The sequence below is a fragment of the Myxine glutinosa genome, chromosome 10 (genome assembly GCF_964187855.1).
Source record: "Myxine glutinosa chromosome 10, kmMyxGlut1.1, whole genome shotgun sequence".
NCBI lineage: Eukaryota > Metazoa > Chordata > Myxini > Myxiniformes > Myxinidae > Myxine > Myxine glutinosa.
The window spans coordinates 15,574,456-15,590,472 of NC_136270.1; the positions used below are offsets into that span (position 1 = coordinate 15,574,456).

Consider the following 16,017-nt stretch of genomic DNA (forward strand, 5'->3'; position numbering starts at 1 on the left):
ACTGCAGCCGACTTGGGGAGGATAACCACGACTACAGGCGACCGTCCATTACGGTTTCATTACGATTGTCGGCGGGTGGTGGCGATTTTTCCAGTCGCCAGTAGTCGCCGACAAATCCGCCTATGTGTGACTTAGGCATAAACAACAAAGAGCAAACCAAACTAAATGTCTGAGGTTTAAATAAGACAGGTTCCTCCAAGATCCTCTCTAATGATGTTCGAATCATTTGCACCTGAGCTGGTGCACCTGATTCTAATTTTAGGTATTTGAAGTAGTGATAAATGTAGGGGTGTACTTACTTTTTCCACATGCAAAATTTGCATTTATGTTTATTTAAATTATACAATGGACTACAAAATGGAAATGTTTCATGATATTTGTTATATTATATCACCTTTATCTATCAATATTGTTGAAATGAAGATCAAATAGCTGTATGTTGAAATGTTGAAAAAGTCAAAACTTTACATGGGGTGTACTTACTTTTTCACGTGACTGTATATATATACATATGGGTGTACTTACCTTTTCACGTGACTGTATGTATATATATATATATTTTTATATATATATATATATATATATATATATATATATATATATATATATATATATATATATATATATATATATATATATATATAATATACTAGCAGAAGTACCCGGCATTGCCGGGAGGGGGAAGGGGAGGGGAGTGGACCGGGGGGAGAGCGAGCCCCTTGGTAAAGCGAGCGATTTTATTTTTCATAGCGTCATAGCGATTTTTTTTTGTCATAGTGTTCATAGCGTTCATAGCGTTTCATAGTGTCATAGCGATTTTTTTTGTCATAGCGTCATAGCGTCATATCGTTCATAGCTTCATAGTGTCATCACGTGATCGCTCTGAGCAAATCAGCGCCCACCTGCTCTGATTCCGTTGATTCCGTGCGCTGAAATGCGCTGAGGTAAATATGAATAAAAAATATGGATCGTCAAATATTTTGAGTTCGGCCATGTTCGTCCCAGGCTCAATGGTCATGTCTATGCCAAATATCAAGCACGTGAGCCTCTCCGTTTAGGAGTCTATCGGTAACATTACACACACACACACACACACACACACACACACACACACACACACACACACACACACACACACACACTGTGTTTTATATATATAGATATATTATATATTTATATATTTATATATATATATATATATATATATATATATCTATCTATCTATCTATCTATCTATCTATCTATCTATCTATCTATATATATATATATATATATATATATATATATATATATATATATATTCGCATTATTTAGATCTTCAGGTTAGCATACATATATATATACTATATATATATATATATAAGGGTGAGTCAAAAGTAGCGCCCGATTTCTGTGTATATATACATATATATATATATATATATATATATATATATATATATATATATATATAAACACACACATTTCTGTCAGTTGATTGTTTGTTTGACATTTGTATTACAGTGTACAAGAAGGTATAAATAAATGAATGACATGTTTATCTAACCATTTATTCGGGGGAAAATTATTACGGAAGTGTACCAAGCTGTTTTACTTGCAATTTTCAAAGTGCCCTCCCTCGTGATCCAGTGATCCAGAGGTTTCCAGTTTTTCTGGTGAAGGATACGGATAACACTTGATTGGCTCACTTCCAATTCTGCAGATAAACAGCGAGTTGACTTTTGCGGACTTTTTCCAGTCTCCTGATGGCTTCTTCAGCCTTAGCTACATTCGTTGCCATTTTCGGACGACCGGACTTCTTTGCAGTGGCTACCGACCCTGTTGCTTCAAATTTCTCGACAATCAATCGTATGTTTCTTCCCTGGGGTTGGTTAATATCGAATTCCTGTGCCAAATGGCGTGCCGCCATCTTTGGTTGTTCATTACATTTGTAGTAATGTTTCCCGGCCGCAATGCGTTGATTCATTGAAAGGTAATTCATGGTTCAATTTGGTGCAACTTCAGTAACTTTCCAAACTCTCAGCAATAACCTGCAAAACAAAAATAAATAAATTAAGAAAATTAATAATCTGCAAAACGATTATTAACAACATGACATCCCAGAAAGAATCTGACAGCCGAAAAAACAGAAATCGGGCGCGGGCGCTACTTTTGATTCACCCTGTGTGTGTATATATATATATATATATATATATATATATATATATATATATATATATATATATATATAGTAAATTCAATACAGATCTTCAGGTGGTAACACAATTTAAATAGCTGTATTTTGCCCTCCTTTTAGACAAATCCAACCTCTACCGCCCGATGTTGCACCGCCATTTTTCGGTGGGCTGTATAAGCTGCCCTGTGATTTGGCTCTGAGTGAAAGCAAGAGTGCAACACAAATAACATTTTTAAAGTCCATGAAATAATTTAAATTGATAGATTAACTTTTACTTTTCCTGTCACTGGGGATGGGTACTTTTACATGTGTATAATATTATGCTGTGTCGTGGACAAAGGGAAGTGATCCAATCTGTCACGTGTCAAAGTTGGAATTGGTTAAGTGGGAATTACATCACTGCAAGTGTTGGGATTGTCGAGGTTTTTTATTTTTTTTTATCTTAAAATATTGTAATTGAATACGTTGGTACATAATAATAAAATACAAGATTTGTGAATCGTTTGGATATTGAACTGCTCTCTGTCTGCTGTTGATCCTTATTCTTGGCTATTAAAATGGTTTTCCTCGGTCTATGCAGTACAAACATCAAGCAAAGATATTTTTTGGCCTGTTTGTCAAAGCATCATCCACTTTAGCACGTGACAGTGTTTATCCTCCAAAACATCCATATTGTGTCCCGGATTCAAACCCATATCCCGCCTGACATGTAATTTAGCTGTTAAGAAATAAACCGCTTTCCGGTTACAAGTTTTGTGAAAAAGTGTTTCAAAGTTCAGGTTCTCATTTAAAAATCTCATTCAACTCTCAATTGACAAAGATAAGTGTCAGATTAAAAAATAACCACCATTAACACTAACGGTGCAGTGACCTTGAATGAATACTTCAATGCTCTTAACTCGATTCGGCCTTGCGTTTGGGATAGTGCTTCACTGGGCCTCAGTTGTAAATAATTTGTCCCATTTAATAACAAATATGGCTGCATAAGACAGGTTTTACGTCTCCGATTGGTTCCGAGTTTTTTGTTTTTTTTCATTAAATCGTAAGTACCTCCTGCACGTTATCTGCTATGTGTAAGCTCACCACCCCAATCATCCAGCCCTGGTTCTTGTTTCCTTGTTTTTCCCACTTCATCAAGTCGTGCACCAATGTGAATGCCAAAGTGCCGATGACAGATGTTTTTAATGCCGAGTTTAATTGTTTGACACTTAAGTTTCCAGCTGCCATCATGGGTCCAAGCCATCAAAGTTCTGGCCAGGATATGACGTGCTGTATTTTGTTGGCAAATCGTTGCGGGGCATTTGATCTTTGGCGCAGTTATTTTCTGGGTTCGTAAGGTTAAGCTTAAATAATGTTGTTTTTAATATGGTGAGGGTCACATGCATAACATCTTGTTTAGAAATACCCCATTTGTGTTTTGATATCTTCCTGAGCAAGTAAAGTGAATGTTTGTATGAAGTTGTAATTTAAAAGTAAAAAACACAATTATAAACTGACCAAAACTGATCATAAATGAAGAATGGAGAACTGGTGTTGCTCGTGTAAGCCAGTGTTGATGAAAGCTTACCAATCCTTTTTTTTTTATCCGATGAAGGGTTAATGCCTGAATCATCAGCTTCTCACTTTCCACGGCGGTTAGCATACCTCGATTAATGTCCTGTTGATTTTCTCCATAGTTCATTAATGAACTCGCCCACAAGCCTGTTATTTCAATCTTGTGGAGGGCAACCCACGGGCCACGAGTGGCCTGCAATGCCTGTGCTTGCACACCCCTCGGTTTTACCACTTCACACATGTACGGTCATTTTGAATACTTTACACACAATATGGTGTAAAGCGGCATTAAGTGTGTAGGATATTTATGACTTTAAATGCTTTTTGTTTTGTGCTGATGTGTTCATTCTATCATTACATTTCTAATGTTTTACAAGATGTGATGGAAAGCTCTTCTTAAATCAATACGAATCATTTTGGCTTGTAAATGGGGTCTCGAGTTGAGAGCTGGCCACATGGCCTTCTGATTAGCGTAGGTTTCCCACGACTCCATCCCACACCTGTGAATACGTTAACAACATCCATCGGGCACCTACACACAGAGGCAGTTTGTTGTGGAGCTCTACAAGTGCCAACTTGCCACTACATGTCCTGTGCCACTACATGTCCAACTACCCACAGATGCCTAGACAAATTAAGGTTCCACCACAAAGACAATACAATGACATCTGTCAAAACATTCCCCCCCCCCCCCCTCCCCCACCGATCAGTGGCAACTACAAAAAAATGCATTTATACCCACATCACCATAAACACAATCACCAACCTCGGCCCAAATAGTTTATTGGGCACTAAACCCTCTCCCTCCGCCCCTCACCCAATTACTCTCCAGGTATAATCGTGTTCACCTTTCACACCTCCACTGTGGACACCACCTACAGCTTTCACAGTACAAACTTAGACTTGTTCTCACCATTGATGACATCTGCAACCTCTGCCGGGCCGCTTCTCACACAATAAAACACGTTATGGAAGACTGTGCGGTCCTGGCTGCATGAAGGCAAGAGCATAACATCTTAGATGTGAGGGATCTTTCGGTCGCTCCTGGGAGATTGATTGGTTATCTCCGTGCCATGGATCTGTTCGAGCAGAACTGACTGGGCTAATCAACAACAACAACACCTGTGAATGAACAGGTTTCTCATCGTTGCACCTTCATGACTCCTCTTGTTTCGGAAAAATTATTTGCTTTTCTTGCTCTCCTGAAATCGTACTTCAACCTAAGTCGCCTCACGCAACTCCAACCCTTCGCCCCCCCCCCCCCACCCCCCCAAACCTTCAATTACAGCATAATTCCTTTTTCTTAATTGTAATGCACTTTCAAACTTTATATCTATAGCCATTTCATTTTCACAACAAAAGCTTATTGTTGGAAAACAACCATTCTGACTGGCATTGTGCGGATACACCACTTTAATCGCAAGAGTATGGCATAGTAGTTAGGGTCTCGTAAATAACTAGAACAATGCGACTGTGTCGCCAATATGCCTCTGCATAGTCCCACAACGGGTAGATGCCATCACTCTGCATATGTATGGGTAGTGGATCACGTTTGTGAAGTTTCATGTTGAACGGATAAGGTTCGTTTTTCCATCCAAGATGGCTGCCAAACCATGTGACCTATGACATCATCATTTTCAAACTATATGCAACAGTGCTGTTAGATGATATTTGTAAAATTTTGCATCAATAGTGTGAGCGGTTTCAGAGATATAATTATTTAACATTTTTCTGCAATCCAAATGGCTGCCAAACCATATGAACTATGATGTCATAAATTTAATATTTCAATACAAATGGGCCATAGATCATGTGCATGCAATTTCAGATTTTTAGGACAAGGAATTTGATTAAAACATTTTTGGCTGGTATACCACTTCACCTATGATGTCATCATTATCATTCTTTTGTACTTGACAATGTGCTAAGTTTCAGATTTTTCCATTCAGCGGTTTCTGAGAAATATTTTCTTCATTATTTGCTTTTAATCCAAGCATCCATTTGCTTTTAATCCAAATTAATATTTGCTGCCATACCACGTGACCTATGACATCACAATAATCACAAAAACATTCTGCATGGGTTATCCGTCCGTCCGTACGTCCGCCCGTCAGGGCTAAACCTCGTTTTTCTCAGCAACCATATGTCCGATTGAGACTAAACTTTCAGGGTAGGAGTGATACCCATGCAGAATGTTTTTGTGATTATTGTGACGTCATAGGTCACGTGGTATAAATATTCATATGAATATTCAGGACGTACGGACGGACGGACAGCTCGAAAACATAATGCCTCCGGCGACTTGGTCGGCATAACAACACCGAAAGTCTGACGGCGGCATAGCCGTGCTTGTAAAATATTATAAACCACAAACACATGATTAGCTTTTTAAACAGTTGCTAATGCTGTTTATAGCACTAAACAAAGAAATTTGGAGGAATCCAGACATCCATGAGGTAAGTTTTACTTACAGAACTGAGGGAAGATCTACTGTAATCTAGATTGTACCCCACAAAGGTTGGGTACGTACCGTTTTGTTGGAAGAGACACAATGCCGATGCTTTCGGTATTTGATGGTCATTTTAACATTCGATGGGTTTGTGTTTCACACTGAATGAAAAGCATAAAGGTAGAGCATGGCGATTGTGATATATGACAGGTTCGACGATATTGTTACGGGCTTCGGGGATGAGGACCTGAGTCCCAAACGTCACTCCCGCCCGACTAAGTGCATTATAGGGTGACTAATGTCAGCGACCCTAAGTCCTATCCCCAACCCACCGGGCCAAGGCCCGCAAGCTGGCTGAGCGGTTTTTGGAAGCTTGAACTTTTGGCTTAGTGCAAAGAGTTTAAACTGCCACACTGGCGGCTCAGGGGAGCTTGCAACCTGATCTGAAAAATGTCAATCAAACAAAATGAAGAACAATAAATTTACTTCACAAAATGCAAAACGATACAACAAGCAAATCATACAGGTATGACGATAGACTTAATTAATTAATAATGACAGATTGAAACAATCAACACAGGCCACATACAACTGATAAGAAAGGCCGACACAACATCCACCCACAACACTCTATCTAACCCAGGGAAGGGAAAGGAAGGGAAGCAAAGTAAGAAAATAATATTCACAGGGAATTTAAATAAAACGGGATATGGGGATGGAATGGGGTTCAGGCATGTTTGAAGAGCAGGTTCATCAACGTTCGTCAGAGCAGGACTTGGCGGGAACAAACGTGAATGGACCTCTGCGATTCAATATGTCATCACTCATCACGCTCTGCGATTCCTTTCTCCTTTGATCCCTTTCCTTTCTTCAACCTCCTTCATACAACACAGCAAATCCCTCAGCTCAGAAAGATCGTAGAGGTCGAGTCCCTCACACCAACAAGCTCTCTGAAGCCGTTCACACCACGAGCAAGGATCGCTTTTTCACCACCCCGCCAAAAGCCGCTCCTCTTCTTCTTCTCTCTCTCCTTTTCCCGCACTTTCTTGCTTGAAAGAAAAAGGGTTGAATCTTTCCCAAAGCTGTTTTTGTGCAACACCACCAACAGTCAAAATCACGTGGCGTAAAGGGAGTGGGTGGATATGGAGTAAACCTTAAGAAAAAGGAAAAATAAATACGAAAAGGTCCTATTTGGGGATCCACAGCTGAACTGGCACTTCTATGCAATACACCCTAAACAACACGAGTCCGAAATGATTGATATTCCCACAAACGTAACAATATGTTCGGCATGAACGGCATATACAGTGCATTCAGAAAGTATTCAGACCCCTTCACTTTTTTCACATTGTTATGTTGCAGCCTTATGCTGAAATCGTTAAAATTCATTTTTTCCCCTGAACAATCTACACTCAATACCCCATACTATACTGACAAAGAGAAAACAGGACTTTAGAAAGTTTTGCAAATTTATTAAAAAGAAAAAACTGAAATATCACATTGACATAAATATTTATACCCTTTGCTATGACACTTGAAATTTAGCTCAGGTGCCTCCCATTTCTCTTGATCATCTTTGAGATGTTTCTACACCTTGATTGGAGTCCACCTGTGGTAAATTCAATTGATTGGACATGATTTGGAAAGGCACACACCTGTCTATATAAGATCTCACAGCTGACAATGCATATCGGAGCAACAACCAAGCCACGAGGTCGAAGGAACTGCCTGCAGAGCTCAGAGACAGGATTGTGGCGAGGCACAGATCTGGGGAAGCCTACAAAAAATCTCTGCTGCATTGACGGTTCCCAAGAGCACAGTGGCCTCCATAATTCTTAAATGGAAGAAGTTTGGAACAACCAGGAGTCTTCCTCGAGCCGGCCGCCCGGCCAAAACTGAGAAATCAGGGGAGAAGGGCCTTGGTAAGAGAGGTAACCAAGAAACCGATAGTCACTCTGGCTGAGCTCCAGAGATCCTGTGTGGAGATGGGAGAAACTTCCAGAAGGACAACCATCATTGCAACACTCCATCGATCTAGGCTTTATGGCAGAGTGGCCAGACGTAGCCCCCTCCCTTTCCCCCCTCCCCTCCCCTTCCCCCCTCCCCCCCTTCCCCCGCCCTCTCCTCTCCTCCCCTTCCCCCTCCTCTCCCCCTCTCCTCCTCTCCCCCCTGTTCCCCTCCCCTACCCCCCGTTCCCCTCCCACCCTGCCCCTCCCCCCGTTCCCCTCCCCTCACCCGCCCGGCAACGCCGGGTACTTCTGCTAATATATATATATATATATATATATATATATATATATATATATATATATATATATATATATATATACAGACTTAGCATTTAATATGGAATTTTTTTTTTGTGGGGGTGAACTTACTTTTCAAGATGTCTTAGAACCAAAAGATCATTGGAATTATGTTGAAATTATTCTAGATTTTGTTAATGTGACCTTTAAAAGAAACAAAAACCACATTTGACATTTCTAAACAAATAAATTGATCCTTGAAAGTGATGTAAACTGATATCGAACTCAATTCATGGACAGTACTGTGTTAAACTTCTGTACGTTTTCCAGAAGCATCTCTTTATTTTGCACATTAGCCAAAAAAAATTTTATGTTAAATTACGACTGTGATTACGGACTAAAATTACAGTTCAGTACTTCGTGTAACCCCCACGAGCATTCAGGAGAGCACGTACACGTTGAGGCATGCTGTTCACGAGATTTGCCAAGGTTTGGACAGGAATCGCTTGCCATGCAGTGACAATAGCCTGCTGCAATTCACGCACAGAGTTCGGCTGCTGGTCCAAGTGGTCAATTTCACGCGTTAATTCTGCCCACAAGTTCTCTATCGGATTCATATCTGGGGACATGTCAGGCCACTCCATATGCTCTACACCACGGTCAGCAAGAAAGTGTTGGATCATGCGAGCACGATGAGGCCGTGCATTGTCATCTTGGAAGACAAAGTTTCCTCGAAAGGCTGCACGAGCAAATGGAAGCAATGTTTCTTCCAGAATGGCCCTGTACTTAAACTGGTTCAGGTTTCCATTCAGAACAACCAGGTCAGTTTTGCCCCCTGCATGAAAAGCAGCCCAAACGGTCACCCCACCACCTCCAGCTTGGACTCTTGGCACTATACAATCTTTGTTGTTGGCTTCATGCACTTGTCTGCACACTCGGACGCGGCCATCTTGACGATAGACCAGAAATCTAGACTCGTCAATGAAGATCACGTGATTCCAGTGTCCTGGCTGCCATTAACGGTGCTCTCTGGCCCACTGCAATCGGCGCTGGCGGTGTTGTCTGGTCAGGCGTGGCTTTCTCAGGGGACGCCTGGCACGATAGCCTGCTTGAACCAGTCGTTGGTTGACTAGCCTTCTGGATACAGGCACATTTGTCAGTTGCTGCCACTCAGCCCTAAGCCGATTAGCTGACTTGGTACGGCCATTGCGGACTAACCAGTACAGCTGGCGATCATCCCTCCTTGTGGTTCTGCGGGGACGTCCTGGCCTCGGTATTGGAGTAGGGACACCCCTCTGAGCATTTCCTTTCAGGATCTTTGACACCTGACCTTGAGTGATGCCATACTGCCGAGCAATAGCACGCTGTTTCATGCCGTATTTTCGTAAAGGCACCACTCCATGACAAACAGCATTGTCGAGTTGACGGACCATCTCCAGAGGAAGCGGCAATAACTTTTGTGGATGTGCAGCAGTTGTTTTCCACTAATACAGAACGCAACAACCCTTGTATACCCGACTGTGAAGTCAATCGTCAAATGCACCTGTCCGTACATTTTGCCACGCCACCTGTGATATAATCCTGTTGTTGACTTCTTGCTGCGACAGACAATCAGTGACATGGTTCTTTTAACAAAGAAATCACCGAAGTGGAAAAGAAACTCACCAGATTGATATACTGAGTTCAGAAAGTAAACCCAAGTCAAAAAAATATATATATTCCATATAAAATGCCGTCTGTGTATATATATATATATATATATATATATATATATATATATATATATATATATATATATTGTTGCGGTTTTGAGAACCCACACTTGTATATAAACTCTTGTAAATATCTCCTCATTAAAGGTTAAAGGTAGCACCCCTAGTTAGTCCACAAGCAACACGTAGGCCACCATAGGACTTCAGTTATTTCATAGTATGTGTTTTAGATAAGGCCATGTTTCCAATGGTTGAATCTGCGGTGTGCCAATTAAATAAGGATTAGGCCCTTTCGTTCATTTTGCAACCCTCCCTCTCCAAGCGATGCCATTACGCGCCCCTACAGTCGGTGCCTCATGGCTCTCCCAATTTGTTACACGCCTTTGTTAGCTGCCCGCAGCCTCGCTGGGCTTCCGCCCAAGCGCCGCCATAAGCCATGCGGTTAGGCCTGAGAAAGGAGGCGGAGCGCCAAGAAGAAGGTGTGGCCACGTCATCCAGTCGTCAAAGGCGTGGCCGGTAAGCCCTCACCAGCCAACCAGGGCTGAGGTAACATCACCGACAGGCGTGGCTTTGGGGCCCGCGGAGTGATCGCGCGGAGAGATATAAAAAGCGAGCGCAAAGCCCTTTCACGGACTTGGAGGGGAAAGCGCTGGTTGTACGAGACTTCCGTGGAGTTGGAGGCGCGCGCATTACCAACAGGACTGCGCGGAGGTCTGGCCAGCGAGCACATTTGTTAAGAGGAATTATTCAGCGGCGCTCATGAGAAGGACTTGTTGGAGGCGCGCGCATGACAAAAAGACCTCGGACTAGCCATTTTCCCTGCTAGAGCAGGGGTTAGCCTTGTGGTCCCCATGACAATCTTCTCCATTTTGCCCTATTTTCTGCATCTCTCCTTGTTAACCCCCTTGCCCGCATTTTTTCTTCCACCATATTTAGCCAAGTCTTTCTCGGTCTTCCCCATCTTCTACTTCCTTCTGCATTCATTTCCATCACTCTTCTCAACCAGTCACTTTCATCCTTCCTCAACACATGGCCAAACCATCTCAACCTGTTCCTCTTCACAGCATCAATCACAGGCTCCATTCCCATCATCTTTCGCAATTCATCATTTGTCTTCCTCTCTCTCAACGATACTCCACACATCCACCGAACCATTCGCATTTCCACCCTTTCCAGCCTTCGTTGCTGCTCTACGTTCATTACCCATGTCTCGCTCCCATAAATCATAACACTTCTCACACATGCAGCATACACCTTTCCCTTCAGCTTCAACGACACTCCCCTCCTCATCAGCACGCCACTCAGTTCCCGAAACTTCTTCCATGCACATCTCACTCGAGCAACCGTTGCCGAGTCTGATCCACCGTCTCCATTCAGCATGTCTCCTAGGTAGCAAAATGTTTTCACACCTTCCAGCTTCATGCCGTCTCCAAGATCCAACTCGACATTTCCTCCATCTGCAGCTCCCTCTGTGCACACCTTGCATTTGAATGTGGCTGCCACACTGGTTCATGACCCTCTCAGACAACTACATTTTTGATGAACCCACTCAGCGCACATTGTACATTGAATGGAGTTCACTCCGCCACCCTTCCTGCACACAGCACACGGCCACTTCCCAGTTCTTTCCACCTCACATGCTTTACCACTTGCCATCACCTTCGTCTTTCCGATATTCACCTTCAGATCTTTTGTCTCCATACATTCCTTCCACTTGTTCATCTTTTCCTTCAGTCCATCCATACTTGCCGCAATCAACACCAGATCATCTGCATACAACTCCCATGGTAAACCCTCCTTTACATTCCGAGCCGGCACCTCCATCACAGCTACAAATACTAGTGGACTTAGTACCGACCCATGATGCACTCCCACCTTCACCTCAAACTCACCACTGTTCCCGTCCTTCGTCCTTTCAGCTGTGCGCGTTCTTTTGTACATTGCCATCGCTACTCTGATCAACCATTCCTCCAGTCCTAACTTCCTCAATGCCCATGTCAATACTTCACGTGGAACCCTATCGAATGCTTTCTCCAGATCAACAAACCCAAGAAACAACTTCTTCCTCTTCTTCATGTACTTCTCCTGCAACTGTCTCACAATAAAGAGCTCGTCTGTCGTTCCTCTTCCTGGCATAAATCCAAACTGCATTTCGTCGATCTTCACCTTCTTCCTTATCCTCCTCTTCAACACCCTTTCCAATACCTTCATTCCATATATATAATATTCATTCCATTCCATATGTACTTACTTTTTCCTCATGCGAAATTTCCATTTATGTTTATTTAAATTATACAATGGACTACAAAATGTAAATGTTTCATGATATTTGTTATATTATATCGCCTTTATCTATCAATATTGTTGAAATGAAGATCAAATAGCTGTATGTTGAAATATGTTGAAAAAGTCAAAACTTTACATGGGGTGTACTTACTTTTTCACATGACTGTGTATATATATATATATAGACGTGGGCAACACTCACAGACACACACACACTGACCTGTGACTTTATTATACAGTCGAGTGAGTATGCAAAATACTCTCTTTAAAATGTATCAATGGATGTGAATTTGCTCTAGTTGGTGCATTTTAACCCACTGTGGTTTATCCTTTTTTCATAAATGGGGGAGGTTTGTGCATAAAATAACGTGATGAATATATTTCCATTTTTGTAAGGGACGTGGTAATGTTTTTTTTTTTTTATGATGATGTTTTTCATTTTATCTCACTCAGCATAGCTGTCAGACCTCTCTGTTTGATACTCCTTTCGCTTCTATTCCTCCCAGTAGAAAAGAGCTTTAACGAGCTTATTTAAAGGAAACACCATGAAGCTTAAAACCCTCACACACACCACTTAAGAAATAATTACAGGTTGGCACTTTGTTCATTTCACTTTGGATGCACACCTTGATTTTTATTCTTCATTCTTCTTTTCCCCGTCCCACCCATAACCATATGGATCCCCTCTCTCTGGATATAGCTTGAAGTGATCCAGTCACAGCTGGATATGCTGGCATGAAAAGAGGAGAATATGAAGACAAAGGGTCGGTGTTTACAGAAGTTTTGGGGAATATCAGAGGAAGAAGGTGTTACATAAGATTAAGCTTATGAAGAGGTGAGCAGTTGGTTGACTATCCATGGTAGTTGCAGTGAAGGAAACATGCCCGGAGGAGGAGGGGAAAGGGTGGGTGGGGTGGATAAGTTTGTTTGATGATCAGGAAATTAGTTTTGAACGAATGACACGGAGATGGTGTTCTGTGCGAATGGGAATCGTAGAAAAATGTTGCTATTTGGAATCCTTGGGGGCAAAGGTCAACACCGAGAAACATTAAAGTCCGAAACATTAAAGTCTTGACCCAACGAGTCGTCTGTGCAGAAGTTTGATTGAAGCCTTTGGTGAAGGTAGCCTTTGTTCTCGAGTTAATCTTTCTATTGTAATAGCTCACCCGTTTATCGCACACCCTCACACCACCGGTGCACCTGTTCTGAGTTAGCATGTCTGAAGCACTTACCTTGACTTTCCCAAACGATAAGGCTATGCTGTGTGCATTCTCTTGTATTCATCCTCCTACTCCCCCTGATATTTACATTTTTTGTCATTTTAAATTTTTTTTAATTTAGAATTTTGTTCAGCTTGACATGAATGGTGAGTTGCATCTCAACAACCTCTTATGATCCCAGGGGTCTTGTTTGTAACAGTTGAATAGAAACACTCATTTCACAATTAAAATGAAATGTGTTTCTTATTAAGACGAGTTATCTGGCATGAAGTTTTTGTTTATTTAGAGGTGGAGTTGGTTATCTTGTTTGTGTTGATTGCACTTGATGTCTCGCTCATTGGACTGATTTGTTGATGTTTTTTTTTTGTTTTGTTTTTAATATATGGGCAGCGAATGCCGAGTGAGCCGAGCTGACCTGTGTCCAAATTTAAATATCACTCTCTATTTGTACTTCATGAAATACAATGGGTTCCTTCTCATGTTTTGGTTTTCACTTTATCACTTCCATTGCTCTAAACTTTACCTGAGAGGGAACATGATTCATAACAGGCAGTGGTTTTATTCAAAACAGGCTTTGGCCAAACTTGTTGCATAAATACAAGTAATAGCACCTTAGTGGCCAAATAAACCCAATGTTTTAAAATCCCAACTTGTCATCACGTGGTGGCTTTGTCTGCCAGCTGTAGTAACCAATTTTTTAGATTGGGGGTGAAATGAGGGGAAGTAGATGTAGAGATTTGTTCCTGGACTGGGTGTAGTGTTTTATTTTGTACAAATTCCATTGGATGTAAGCAAGTTAATCTTCACATTAATATTGAGAAATTATTTTTAAGAGACCAGACCACCCGCCCTCCTCCCCTCCCCAAAATAATCCATAACACCTTGTTTAAGAAAAAGTACTTTTAAAATTTCAAAATGGCCTTTCTTCCGCAAACAACCAGTGATGTAATCTCAAGGCAAATATAATTCATCACAGTACCAAAGTTGTGGCCGACAGATCATCTTGGTGTTTCGTATACGACAAGACTTCTGCAATGGACTAATAATTCTAAGTTGTGAGGCTAAAGTACTAACTTCTGTCAATGAACCTTGGACAGAGGGTAGGGGAGAAGGGACGTAACGAGGAACGGAGGTGGAAGAGGATAGAACAGGAGATGGTGGATGTGTAATAGTCATAGTAATAAAAGGGGAAACACCAGTGAAGGGATGGGGAGGTAGCAAACCTGTAGGTAGTAGGTTGTAGACAGCAACCGCCCAGCGTGGTACTACCGTCCTGACTTAGGAACGTTAAAGTGTTGCCCGGAACCATCTTACAATCTGTGTCAGGATTGCTGGTCTTGCTTTCTGTCTCACTCAAACTAGTGCTACAGGGGTAGCTTCAACCTCTCGTTCTTACAGACAAACGTCATGTACTTTTCATCATACACTTTTCTTCTCTTTTATTTAAGGCCTGGCCTCGATGTCCAAGGACTATACAGTCCAACATAAAAAATATATAAAATAAAAACAAGGCACAACCCCAAGGGTGAAACGTTGGATGAAGAAGTGATTATTCAGTAACAAAGGAGGAAGTGGTGGAGGGGAGAAGAAGGTGCAATAAGGACGGGCACGAGTATCATGAGAAAGATAAGATGAAACATTAGGCTTGATGAACATTGTGTTCCATCTCATAACACCTGAGGTGGGTGGCAGTTTTACTGGCTGCACATTACATCCAGTTACGTGTGCCAGTTGTCTTGGTTTATTGTGGCTTAAAGTTATATCAGAATATTGTTACGTTGGAGGGGGTATTAATTAAGTAGCATGTTATGTTAGCGTGGTCCGTGTGTTTGTGTGGGATAGAACATTTTTTTTGTAATGAGGGGCCCATTTCAAGTGAAGTTGTCTTATTCTTATGTATGTTGTGATGAAGAAGACCACTCCTTTTGCATCTTCAGATGCATAGGGCTGCCGAAGCAGTTTCCTCGGCTAGTGGGCACAATCCTGGATGGGTCACCACTATGATGCAGGATACTCGAATGGCTTCTACCCAGTAAGCTGGTACTCAATTTGCTGACTTCGGAAAGATTACAGGCTGAGTTAACCCACCTGGCATGACAATGGCATGACATGACAATGGCATGACAATAATCAATGGCATGACAGGGGCTCAAACTCAAGACCCAAAGATTCTTAAGCCAGCCACCTTAACCGTTAGGCCAACATCAGGCTTGATTATATGCTGTCAGGGGTGGTATAATTAACATTGGCATTAGGTAAGAAAGCGTAATTTGTACATGTCCTCTCTCTGAACTAGGCAAGGTGTGGACGGGATGGTGAAATAATGGTTTTGAACTTATCTGCATCCTGTGGATGGCTTTTAAAACCTCAATGT

General features: G+C 41.7%; 1 protein-coding gene across 1 annotated transcript in view; it reads left to right on the top strand.

Annotated features, from left to right (window-relative positions):
• COMMD10 (COMM domain containing 10) overlaps positions 1-14,122 on the top strand; it is a 118,415-nt gene extending 104,293 nt beyond the window's left edge. The window contains exon 7 of the mRNA XM_068126932.2: positions 13,124-14,122. Within this exon, the coding sequence (XP_067983033.1) occupies positions 13,124-13,162 (39 nt within the window). The 3' untranslated portion in view covers positions 13,163-14,122. The remainder of the gene's footprint in view (positions 1-13,123) is intronic.
• The last annotated feature ends 1,895 nt before the right edge of the window (positions 14,123-16,017 follow it).